The following is a 12,842-nucleotide window of genomic DNA, read 5'->3' as shown; positions in this document are numbered from 1 at the left end:
TAGTAATAATATTTAATATCTTGTAACGGACTCCCCTTTATGTTGGTGGTATTTCCGAAAGTACGGCAACTGGCTGCAGACATAAAGCGTGACAGAAACAGTGTGAGATGAGATGGCATAATGCGCTCAAAATCACGAACAGACGAGTCAAAGTGAACAAACGCGTCTTGAGAATGTTTTTAAACTTTCCCCACATGCTATTATGTGGTATTAATAAAGTTAAACATATAAGCATGCTGTAAAACTGACCATGTAGGAACTATTTTACAGCATACCACAAAAGTGAAAGTGGTGAGACTTATTCAAGAGACACTTTTTATTGACAATGATGGGGGGGCGCCAGAAAGCACATAAAGGCAGCATAAAAGTGATCCATTATACTCCAGTGGTTAAATCCATGTCTTCTGAAGTGATATGATGAGTGTGGGTGAGAAAGAAAAAAAAAAAAGAAACAATTTTTAAGTCCTTTAACTTTATAAATTCTCCTCCCTGCCCAGAGGGTGGCGATATCCACAAAAAATGTGAATGGCTAAAAATAAAAGAAGAAGAATGTGAAAGTGGAGATTTATAGTAAAAAATGACTTAAATATTGTATTTTTTTTTTCTTACCCACACCAATTATTTTGCTTCTGAATATATGGATTTAACAACTGGAGTCTTATGGATTACTTTTATGCTGCTTTTATGTGCTTTTTTAGCTTCAACGTTCCGGAAAGTTGGCTGACAGATATTCTTCTAAAAGAACCCTTGACCATATTGTCCTTGTGGATGTTTTTAAAGTAACGATGATAATCTATTTACATTTTTGTAAAAAGAGAAAAAAGTAAAAAGGAAGAAAAGAAAAATCTTGAGGAGTAAAGTGGTACAAAAGTTTTGAACAAGTTGTATGAGACTTACACAAACAATTAACTTACCACTACTAACCTAAAAATAACCACTGCAAGAGAAAACAAGAACGTATGCAATTTGATTTTTTGCACTATTTAATTTTGTATATTTGGTTGCTCAAATTGTTAACATTTATATTTATTTGCTTGGGAGGCAAATAATGTGTCAGGGGTTATTTTGCAAATTAGAGCTTCCGCTGTACTGACACTGAGTATAAATTGAGTATAAGTTAAAAAACTGTTCCAAAATATGTTGCTTAAAGAAATATCTAACCACTAGCCAAAGAAATGGAGATACATTAACATAATTGATGTAAAATGATTAGAAATCACTATGCAACACTTTACTATACCAAAATAAAATATGACTACGTGTTTGCAAAGTGTCATTACCATGTAATACACAAATGTGCCGTTGAATGACAAAACACATGAGATGAAGACTCCATTCATAACAGTATCCTTATAAAAGCTGGTTTGTTCGACACTGAGAGGGTCCTCACGGAGGCTGCCATGTTAGAATTACATGACCAGCTGAAAACTACTCGCTTAATATCAATAACTGCTGATGTAGGGCCATATCACACTCTTGCTTGTGTGATATTGCTTAAATATCAAACTATTTTGAATGAGGACTTTTATTTTGAAAATTAAATAAAACCCCTATCATTTCCGGACTGTCTGTCTGTGGACGTGCGAATGCGATTATTATTGTGTGAACAGACAGACACAGGAAAGGTAAAGCTACGCATGCATGAACTTTACAGTTGTTTTTCTGTGTCATGACGCAGTTAATATCTATATCTTTTTATGTCGCACCTTCATCCGCATGAATGACAAATAATGGGCTTTGCGTTGACATATAACTGCAGCTAAAGGAGGATTCTTCAGTCTCCAGCATGGGTTTTTATTGTCAATAACAGACATCAAAACATCAGTAAAGCGTTCTATTCTATTCAAAGTTTTAGTTCAGAAAAGAAGGTTAAGAGAGACAAATCGATAGATAGTTAGTTAGTTAGACAGACAGACAGACAGACAGACAGACAAATATATAGATAGAATGATATATAGTGAGAGAGACAGACAGATTGACAGGAAAAATAGATAGATAGATAGATAGATAGATAGATAGATAGACAGACTGACAGATAGATAGATACACAGACAGACACATACATACATGCATACATACATAGACAGACAGACAGACAGATACATACATACATAGACAGATAGCTATATAGATAGATAGATTAGGATGGTATTACCATGGTAGTCTTTAAAATACCTTGCAGTTGCATTCAAATACCATGATACACGGATATGATAATTATTCAGTATCATAGTATTACCTTCTGATACCATCACAGTACTATTTTGTAAGGCAGAATACATGCAACAATCTAATCAGTCAAGCCTATTTCTACATATTTTCGCCCTGTAGACATGAATCTGAGCATGAAGTCATACAGTGACCCAGAGCAAGTGGGTGTCTTTCCTCCGGCCGGACGTGGCACTGGAGCACATGAGTCTGATTTAGGGGAGGTGGAGGGAGCGCTTGATCTATGCTCATCTAATGCCTTGATTGACCTTGGTGAGGATGCAGGAATTTCTGAAGAGCAAGGTGAGTTTTCCTTTTTTTTTGTATACCTTACATTGCTATGCTTGATCGTAAAAGGGCCTTTTCTCCATTAAAGACATATACATTGTTTATGTGTCAAATATGCAAAGTGATAGGTGTATTTGTAGAGAGATTGACATTGATGGTAACTTTGTCGTTTCCCTTTTAAATGTCACCACAGACGACTATGCAGAGGAACTGTGTCATTCTGCCAGATCGAAGCCTTTTCAGTGCTCTCAGTGTGGGAAGGGTTTCTCTCGCATACAGCATCTGTCCGAACACGTACGGATTCACACAGGCGAGAGGCCTTACGAGTGCTCTGTGTGTGGAAAGACTTTCACTCGGGAAAGAAGCCTCAAGACTCATCAGATTGTCCATGCGGATGCGAAGGCCTTCCACTGCACAATCTGTGTTAAAAACTTTGCCCTCCTATCCTCCTTGAGAAGACATGTGCGGGCATTTCATCAAGGTAAAGAATACTGCCATGCACTGAATCAGATCAAAGCAATTGAATCCCTTTAAACTTTGCAGTTTATTAGCTTGATTTCATGCTACAGAAATGCTGACCGAACCTTATTTTTTGCAGGTCATGATGTCAGTACGGAGGGCAGATGCTTAATTTGTGTTGAATGCGGGAAAAACTTTGCATGTCAGTTGGAGGAACATGAGCTGACACACACTGGAGAGATTTCTCATCGCTGCCCTGACTGTGTCAAGAACTTAGAACATCTACAGACTCTTGTTTCTCATGATCAAACCTTCAATGAACCAGAAGACTTGAACCATGCTCAGAATATTGAGAGGCCTTGCAGTTCTGTGGCCTCAGAAGATCAATTCAAACACATGCAATCTGACGCAAGTGAGGACAATAGTGACCCGCCCTCTCCGGAGCTTGTTGAAAATATTACCTGTGATGCACTGACTGATGAACACATGGGCCAAAGTGAACAGGAGGCCGAAAGAGCTCCATCTCCTTCATCTGTGCTGTCTCACGAGTCTGCTGAAAAGGGTGAGTTTAACCACAGACAAGGTAGCTTAATCTGTCTTGAATGCACTGATCGAAGCAGAGCTGAAGTGTTGTTTTTACAATGTGAGGTTGTAAAAAGATGGTCATTTATCTTCTAGCCATTGAAATGACAAGCCTTCTTCAAGAGGAACAGCTCTCAGCTCACCAGCAAGTTGACGATGAAGACAAGCCACACCAATGCGATCACTGTGGAAAGAGATTTAATAAACAAGCAAAGCTTCGAATCCATCTGCGCGTTCACACCGGAGAGAAACCTTACCAGTGCACCCTGTGTGACAAATATTTCAGTCAAGCAATAAACCTTAGAAAACATCACCGTACGCATCATACGGAGGAGAGACCATACCACTGCACACTCTGTGACCGCAAGTTTTCTCTCTCGTTTTCCCTGATAAAGCATCAACGTGTGGCTCATCCAGGTGAGATCAGCGTAACCTCTCATTCATTAAAGCTAGCATTAATGGGAAGTAGCAAAACCCTTGAAAATATGGTAATATCATACAGAACAAGTGTTGTGTGTAGTGTTCCATATTTAAAGACCCCATGGAATCAAAATTTTAGTTTTGGGGCTTTTAGTCCATGCCTGTTAGCTTTAAGGTCATCTTTTTGCTAGCGTACTCCAAAATTTACTTTAATCAGATATACGCATAAAGGGCTCTATTTTCTTCACAACCGTGCTCAACGTCTTATCCAATTTTTGTGAGGGCGCTAATTCTAAGAGCGCAAGTAGTCATGGGCGGGAGTTTTTGCGCTATTTATAAGTCTAATATTTGTTCCTGCATTTGCAGTTTGGAGATTCAACCAGCAGGTGGTAATGAAGTTCACATCCAAACCCGAAAATATTGTGGAACATCAAATGATGTCCCTTAAAATCAGAGTTGTAGCCATTTTATAAAACAAAAATGGATGAGATTTGTGTTAAACTATCTATAGGTCATGATTTCTTTTTCAGTTATTATTATTATGTATATTTACAATTGTATTTATGATCTCATTTGTATTGATATTTTTCCACCTGTTGTTGTTGTTGAGTAATTTTTAAATCACTGAAAATGGTGCCAGTGAAATAATTTAGAGAGGTTAAAATATTTGGATTTGGTATATGATTTTTTTGTGACCACTTGTTTATTTTAATTATGTTTTAGTTTAATTTGAAGTGCAATTTGAAATTAGAATTATTTTTGGTTTAATTGTTTTCGTGTTTCAATAAATGTATTTAATGTATCAAAATCAACAGGTAGAGGTGAAGTGCGTGCAGATACAATCACTATTAATACTAGCCATGATTTGTGTGTCAGTAGATGAAATGATTAATAATACTTACGTTCTCTATAATTTAACGGAGCATTATACAAATGTTCCATGCGTATAAAAGGAGAGTCACTGTCAGAAATATGCCTGGCATTCAACAAGGATGCAGTTAATACACAAATGTCCACGTAAGTCCATATTTATATTCTTATCATTGCATACAGAATGAATTTACATTACCAACTTCTTATGAAAGTGCTGTCTTTGTTTGTTTAGCTGAAAATGAGGAAATGGGCTGTATAATAAGACGCAGACGTTGCAATTAACCGGAGGAGAACCTCAATATTACATTGCTTTTGACCCAGCCATTAGTGCTTTCTGCGTGCAATTTCACCAAACCTACTTGCGCCTAGACTTAGTGCATGCTTGCTCGAAAATACCAAATCTTCATGACCCTGCCAACTGACTTTTGTATGTGTTACGGCAGAGCGCTCACTTATCGCTAGCACTCTTTGTTTTTTGTTTTTTTCTCCCCAATATGGAATGCCCAATTCCCAATGCGCTCTAAGTCCTCGGGGTGATGTAGTGACTCGCCTCAATCAGGGTGGCGGAGGACAAAACTCAGTTGCCTCCGCATCTGAGACGTCAATCTGTGCATCTTATCACATGGCTTGTTGAGCTCATTACCGCGTAGAGGTAGAGCATGTGGAGGCCTACACTATTCTTCACGTAATCCACGCACAACTCACCACGCAGGGAAATCATGGGCGGAATAGTATACAAGCTAACTACTTAAACTAAAAAAAAGTGAACTTTGACTATTGTCAGTTTTACTCAATCCTCCCATGTTCATATTACTAAAAAACATTTTTGAAATTATGTTTAATAATTTGTTTCAACAGAACAATTGAGTGTTGCTGAAAGGAAGCGCTTTACATGCCCTTTCTGTGGAAAAATATTTGGGCGGCATCAAGATATGGAGCAGCACAAACGAATTCACACGGGTGAGAGACCATTCCGATGCAATGTGTGCAACAAAAGCTTTCGGCAACGATCAGTTTTGATAGTGCATCGGAAAATTCACACCGGAGAAAAGCCTTTCGAATGTTTCATATGCTTCAGACGGTTCTATGGCTCAGGAGATCTGAAGACTCATATGGGGACTCATACTGGTGTGAGACCACACAGTTGCCCCCTGTGCTCTAAAAGCTTCCCTCGTCCCAGCAGCCTTCAAGCACACATGCACTCTCATCTCAACAAGTTGCAAGAAGTTGACGCTCTAACCACTGGAGCTGAGGAGGACCAGGGTGAACACGATGATGTGGAAGGAGTCTCTGGAAGTTCAGCTTTAATGCTTTCTGAAAACCCTGGATGTTCTGAAGACAGTAAGACATTTGTCCTCATGGTGAATTATTCTCAGTAGCACCAGTAGCATTTCACTTAGTGTGCTAGGCCTATATTTGAGTGAGCATCTGCTGGAAAATCTAAATAAAAGCAGCTTCAGATGGTAGCTAGCTGGTTATTTATGATCATTAGTTGATCCAAGCAGGTCTAGACGGTTGATCAGTTGGACTACCAATTGGTAAACCATCATGGTTAAGCTGGTTAGGGCTTGTTGACCACCTTGGACCTTCAACAAAAAATAGCTACCATGTTACAAAAACCATCTTGATTATTTCAAGCTGATATGAGTTGTTTTTTGTTTGTTTCAAAACAGAGTAGAACTCATTGAACAAAACTTGATGGATTGTTCATTGAGTTTCTTATTTGATCACCGTTCTTCGTAACTTGCCAGACAATTTATATTAAATAAAACTATTCAAAAAACATATTTCTGTACTGTGTGAATTACAGTTCTTACATGGCATAGTAATCTTGTCTAATTGCTGTCTAATGTATTTACAGAAATGAGCACAGAGGAGCCCTCCAGCCAGCTGGCTTGTATTTTAAAGTCTCACTCTCACCAAAAAGGGCCTGAGACTGGATTTGGTCCTTTAATGAATCAAGTCCATGATGTTGATCAGAGTTTCAGTTCAGCACTAGCAGATCATCAGAAGCCATTCCATTGTACCATATGCAACAAAACCTTCTCTCTCTCACTATCCCTGAAAAAACATCAGCTTGTGTTTCATCCAGGTATGAGGATTTTATTGGAAATATTGTCAGCAAGTTTCTTAGTGAAGTTGCATCACTTCAAGTGTTCACATTTGTCTTGGTGTTGATAACTACTTGCAATAAGTCTGAGTAAGGATGTTTTTTTGGGATCATTTTATGAAACAGATGCCTTTCCCAGTTTTGAAAAGGTGGTTTTTAAAGTGTATTTCAAGTTATAATTTTAAATAATACCTAAGCCTAACAAAAACTATTCTTAAGTTTTAATAAATTGCATCGTACTAGTATATGTAAGGATTAGGGCTGTCAATTCAGCATGCAAATTCAGTGCCATTAATTATCAAAAATAAATAGCTTGTCAATTCATCATGTCCCCAGAACATAATATGGAATATTCCTACCATCGAAGCAATTGAATCTTGAAGTTCCACCTGTTTTCTGGGGGCAGTAAGAGAAACCCTAGCTGTATAAGCAATGCGCAGTGGTACAAACAAAAACAAACCATGTTGTGAACATGTTCTTGCATTGTTTCCGAACGCAGGGATCTCGAGACGTGCTTTTCTACGTTTCAAACTTTATTTAACTTGACACAGCTACCTAAATATGCTGCGTTTATGACGCAACGCAAACAAAGCACTCTAAAAGCGTCCATCTGACACATACATTGACACGTCCTTAGGAAAGCCCTTATAATACATTTCAGACAGTTTGACAAATTCCATTGCAAAATGGATTGTTATAAACTGTAGGCCAATGATTGGCTTATGTTCAATTATATGGACATAAACAATAAATTCACCTCTAAATCCACTTTTTATATTGTCTGGTCAACAAATTACACAATAATGACAATAATTGAACACAATAATGTGTTCAATTAAAATTTTCTGAATTATTATATTTATAACATATATTATAATTACTCATAAATAATGATTTATAATTATTTAATCATTAAATATTGAATTGTTATTTGGTGGCCTTTCTCTGCAAATATTTATATATGTGATTAATTGTGATTTATTTGATTGATTAATCTGCATAACGTAATTATTTTGATAAAAAAATGTAATTGATTGACAGTCAGTTTTATGATAAAACTATGCCTTCAGAAAGATTGATTGTTCAACAGTTTAGTTTGTCAATACTAGGATTCTGCTCAATGTTTTGGCACTGTATGTTGCTTTTTAAAAGAAAATTTAATGCAGATTTCTCTACAAATATCCACTTTTCAATAATGGATTGTTTCCTAGACAAATTCATGGTAACAGGGTTGACATTTAAGCTCATTCCCTACTACACAAACATGACACAAAAAGATACATTTAAGAGACATTTACAAAATTCTTCTACAAGTTGACATGTCCATGCTATCATACATATTGAGCTATTTTAGCAGCATTTTTTATACTTTTTTAAAAATAATTATTATGCACGCAGCTTGTATGACCTCATTTTAATTGAGGGACTACTTGTAATATTTGTATTTTATTCTTTTTTTAAAGACATGGTTACCAGTTAAAGGATGTGCAATATACACTTTCCCTTTGTAAATTTGTATAAATTTGTATAAAAAAATATAGCAAGGAGAAATAGGAAACACAGGACTGGAAACATGCCAAAAAGGCCAAGAAATAAAAAGAATATGCATTGGATTTTGATTGTTTTGTTTATATAAATGCTTTCTAATAACACTGTAAAAGTTGACATTAGCTATTCATTTTTAATGTCATTATTTACATGCTATTGAGGGACTTAAAAGACCTGCTTTGTATTAAGACCCTTTTAGTGAAGACGTAATTATTTGTTCAGTTAGATGTGGACTTGTTAATGGATATATGCTTGTCTGATCCCAGTAGGCTTGTTAATAATGGCATTGATTAAATGGATTTTCCTCTTTGTCTTTTTAATAGATCAGCATGCTGACACAGAGGGGAGGTGCTTCCCCTGCTCTTATTGTGGGAGGAAGTTTGGCCGGCGTCAGGGCTTGTTACAGCATGAGCGCATTCACACAGGTGAAAGGCCCTACAACTGCCCCACCTGTAACAAAAGCTTCCGGCAGCGATCAGCTTTGGTTGTGCATATTAAAACTCACACAGGAGAAAGGTCCTTCCTGTGCTTTGTGTGCAGCAAAAGCTTTTATACCCCGGGAGACTTGAAGAAACATCTGGAAATTCATACAGGAGTGCGGCCACACAACTGCCCGATATGTTTCAAGGGTTTCGGGCGCCCCAGTTTCTTGCGAGCTCACATGCAAATCCATGAAAGTAAGTTTGACATCCCTAACAGCTGACAAAAAGGACAGTCATTTCTCCCTGATTAAATCCTATTCATTTTATCTTTGTCTTGTCTATCAATATCAAATTGGTGTTAATAGCTGATGTTAAAGCAACCATAATTTGTTCTAATGTTAGTTAGGTCATTCCCGGTACACCTTTTGAGTGCCGTTTCAAATTAAAATGCCTGTGTTGTATCTTAAGCAAGTATTTCTTTTGGTAATCGATATGAGCGGACTATGGAATGAGCTTTGTGAAGATTAGAAATGTCTCCTACAATCCTGAATTTTTGGTTTCCAGAAGCCACCACAAAGACATCTACAAAGAAACAGGAATGTGGAGCAGAGGAACCAACAGACGGTCCAAAAGTTGACGTGCAAGAGAAGCCATTTGAATGCTCTCATTGCGGAAAGAGATTCAGTCAGCATTGTATGCTTAAAATCCACCAGCGGATTCACACAGGAGAGAGACCTTACAAGTGCTCTGAGTGCGGTCTGAGTTTTCGCTGGAGGAGAAACCTGATAGCCCACCAGAGTGGCCACCCGGGTGACAAGCCTCTCCAGTGTTCAATGTGTGATGAAACATTCCTCTCAGAAGCAAGTCTGAAGAAACATCAAGATTCGTTTCATTCAGGTACTGAATTTTTTGTACCAGCTTTACTTTCAATGCAGCACGAACAGAATCATAAAATGTAACTTTATGATTCACTGGTGAGTTTTAAAAGAAATATTGGCCATAAATATGTCTAAAGGCACTGTATTTTCATAAATTATGACAAAAACAAAAAAAAAAAAACTGGAGAATGTAACTTTTTATTAATAAGTCAATTTGGTCAGCAAGTGAAGACACTGACTACCACTCCTGGAGTCGCAAGTTCGAAACCAGGGCGTGCTGAGTGACTCTAGTCACGCTTCCTAAGTAACCAATTGGCCCGGTTGCTAGGGAGGGTAGAGTCACATGGGCTAACCTCCTCGTGGTCGCTATAATGTGAGTTGTGCATTGATGCCGCTGAGAATAGCGTGAAGCCTCCACATGCGCTACGTCTCCGTGGTAATGCACTCAACATGCCACGTTATAAAATGTGCAGATTGACGGTCTCAGACATGGAGGCAACTGAGATTGGTCCTCCGCCACCCGGATTGAGACACTACGCAACCACGAGGACTTAGAGCGCATTGGGAATTGGGCATTCCAAATTGGGGAGAAAAAAAAACATTGATTTGGTCCATATGACAACTATTGAAAATATTATTCTGAGAAATTTGTATGCATGCCACCAAAGGACTGAAAGATGCTATTTTAATAAAGTTGTTTCTGAAGCTTGTTTATCAGAAATAAACAGACAGTTATTGTAATTAATATTCAATGAAAACCCCGTTGTAGTAACAATTATCTGATCATTTACTCACCTTCATGCCATCCCAGTTGTGTATGATGTTCTTTCTTCTACTGAACACATATTAAGGTTTTTAGAAGAATATTTCAGCTCTGCAGAAGAATGAAAGTCATACACATCTGGGATGGCACAAGGGTGAGTAAATTATTTGAGGATTTAAATTTTTGGGTGAACTATTCTTTTAATTTTCAGGCACATATTTGGACATATAATTTTTCCTATAAGGAAACATCTTACTTTGGCAATTTCTTTAAACATGAAACAGATGTTAACCTGATCTTCTTTTTTTAGGGGTCTCTCATACCTGCAGTCTGTGTCTGAAGACGTTTACTCAAGCAGCCGGCCTCAGGAAACACGTGCGATATGTTCACGAGAGAGAGAGACCTCACAAATGCTCGGAGTGCGGCAGAGGATTTGTCAAACTTTCAGACCTTTTGCGTCATCAGCGTCGCCATCATTACGACAGGGGTGACGAACTCTTTCAATGCTCCCAGTGCGAGCGAAGCTTCAGTCATCCTAGCAGTCTCGTTCTCCACCGACGAACTCACTCGGAAGGACAACACGAGTGTCCTAAATGTAATAAGATATTCAGTCAGCCGGGACACCTTAAGGTTCACCTGCGTACTCACACCAAAGAGAATAAACCTAAGTTTGAGTGCCCCGAATGTGGGAAGAGATTTGGCCAAGCCAAAGATTTGGCGGTTCATCAGAGGGTGCACACCGGAGAGAAACCTTACCAGTGCCCTCAGTGCAAGAAGACTTACAGACAGTTTGCACATCTGTCCGTACATCTGCGGAGTCACACGGGGGAGAAGCCTTACCAATGCCCAGTATGTCTCAAATTCTTCGCACATTCGTCATCCATGAAAAAACACTTGCGTGTAATGCATGCAGGTAAGTCTAGAAAATATTAAAGGAATGGTTCAACAATGAAAATTGTCTTTTTCTCACCCTCATGTCATTCTAAACTGTATGACTTTCTTATGTGCAAGTTGTTCATATCCATACAATGAAAAATGTCATCATTAGTCATGTTTCCAGCCAAGTTACAAGTTTAATTTATGCATAAATTTGGACAGTCACAAACACAATTTGCGAGTAAAGCAGCGTTTCCATCCTATTTCTTTAAGAAAACAAAGAGATCACTTCTGGGGAAATTGGAGCAAAATAGAAATGAAAAGAGAAGTTGAAGCCACTTTGGTTAAATACACTTTCTGTTTAGATTAGAGGTTGACTGCTAGTGAATTTTGTTGATACTAGGAACTAAGGTGGTGGAAAAGTCAAATAATCGGCCAATAGATTTTTTTTTTTATGTCAATGATGAAAGATTTTGATTCAACAAATTCCCACATAGCGTCAGTGTTTGTTTTATTTCACCTCAAGAGACCGCTGGTATACTGTAGAATCCTCCAGCACAGGCCACAGAAGAATTTAAAAGAAAAGTATCGCCAACTATTGGCATTGATTTTTGCAGATAACTGATGGTTCCAAAAAGCAACTGTCTGCACTGATTAATTGGTAAAACCGATATTCAGTATCAGTCTACCTCTAGAGCATGCGAACAAAATGCAAGTAGGATTTTGCTTAGCACCCCCATACTCTCAGAAACGGCCCTGATGCTGATCTATAATTGTGCTGTCTATCATTGTAATTGAATGCTTTACAGCGGGGAAGGAGTCCCCAGTAACGAAGGAAGTTGTGAAGGTGACTGTTGGTGTTGGTACATCCAGCTCAGCTGTAGAAGTCAAGCAAGAACCAGAGTCTCTTGAATATGGTAAGCATATCTTACTTTTAAACAGCAAATGTTCAAAAATATATGTATTTTAAGCCTTTTCTTACATTTTGAATAGATGAAAGAGAAAATTAACTACCGGCCTCTCCTTCAAAAAAACTGAATGAAATGTGCCATCATAGAGAAAATTTGCAACATTTTTAGCCTTTATATTTTCATCTAACATGTTATTGTTGTGATTTTGGGTACAACAATAATATCTTCTACTATCTCGGTGGTCTTATCTTATGTTAATATACTTCACATCACTGCATGATCAAATAAACACCTTTGAAACATTTTTATTTTCTTATTTTTAAAATAAACATTGCATTATGCAAAAATGCTTGTTGTTTACCTGGTTGTCCGAGAATATATGGTGAATAATTAAATTCCTTCGTGTATATTCATTATGTTATTTCCCGTGACACAATTGGAGTTTAATCTTAAAGTCTAAAAATCACAACTGTGTAGAAACTTAATTTGAACTTCATTTCAATA

General features: G+C 37.7%; 1 protein-coding gene across 2 annotated transcripts in view; it reads left to right on the top strand.

Annotated features, from left to right (window-relative positions):
• The first annotated feature begins 1,558 nt into the window (after positions 1-1,558).
• The window catches only part of LOC127635304 (zinc finger protein 585A-like), a 27,910-nt gene continuing 16,626 nt past the window's right edge, over positions 1,559-12,842 (top strand). For both annotated transcript variants that reach the window (XR_007969461.1, XM_052115231.1), the window contains exons 1-11: positions 1,559-1,625; positions 2,332-2,511; positions 2,690-2,977; positions 3,095-3,517; positions 3,634-3,954; positions 5,689-6,171; positions 6,692-6,922; positions 8,812-9,165; positions 9,475-9,807; positions 10,862-11,464; positions 12,237-12,344. Coding sequence is in view for 1 of the 2 variants with exons in the window: in XM_052115231.1 (XP_051971191.1) it covers positions 2,334-2,511; positions 2,690-2,977; positions 3,095-3,517; positions 3,634-3,954; positions 5,689-6,171; positions 6,692-6,922; positions 8,812-9,165; positions 9,475-9,807; positions 10,862-11,464; positions 12,237-12,344 (3,322 nt within the window). In the remaining variant the exon portion in view is untranslated. The remainder of the gene's footprint in view (positions 1,626-2,331; positions 2,512-2,689; positions 2,978-3,094; positions 3,518-3,633; positions 3,955-5,688; positions 6,172-6,691; positions 6,923-8,811; positions 9,166-9,474; positions 9,808-10,861; positions 11,465-12,236; positions 12,345-12,842) is intronic.

This window comes from Xyrauchen texanus, chromosome 42 (genome assembly GCF_025860055.1).
Source record: "Xyrauchen texanus isolate HMW12.3.18 chromosome 42, RBS_HiC_50CHRs, whole genome shotgun sequence".
NCBI lineage: Eukaryota > Metazoa > Chordata > Actinopteri > Cypriniformes > Catostomidae > Xyrauchen > Xyrauchen texanus.
The sequence above is the reverse complement of the archived record's forward strand: the minus strand, read 5'-3'. Positions and strand labels throughout refer to the sequence as shown.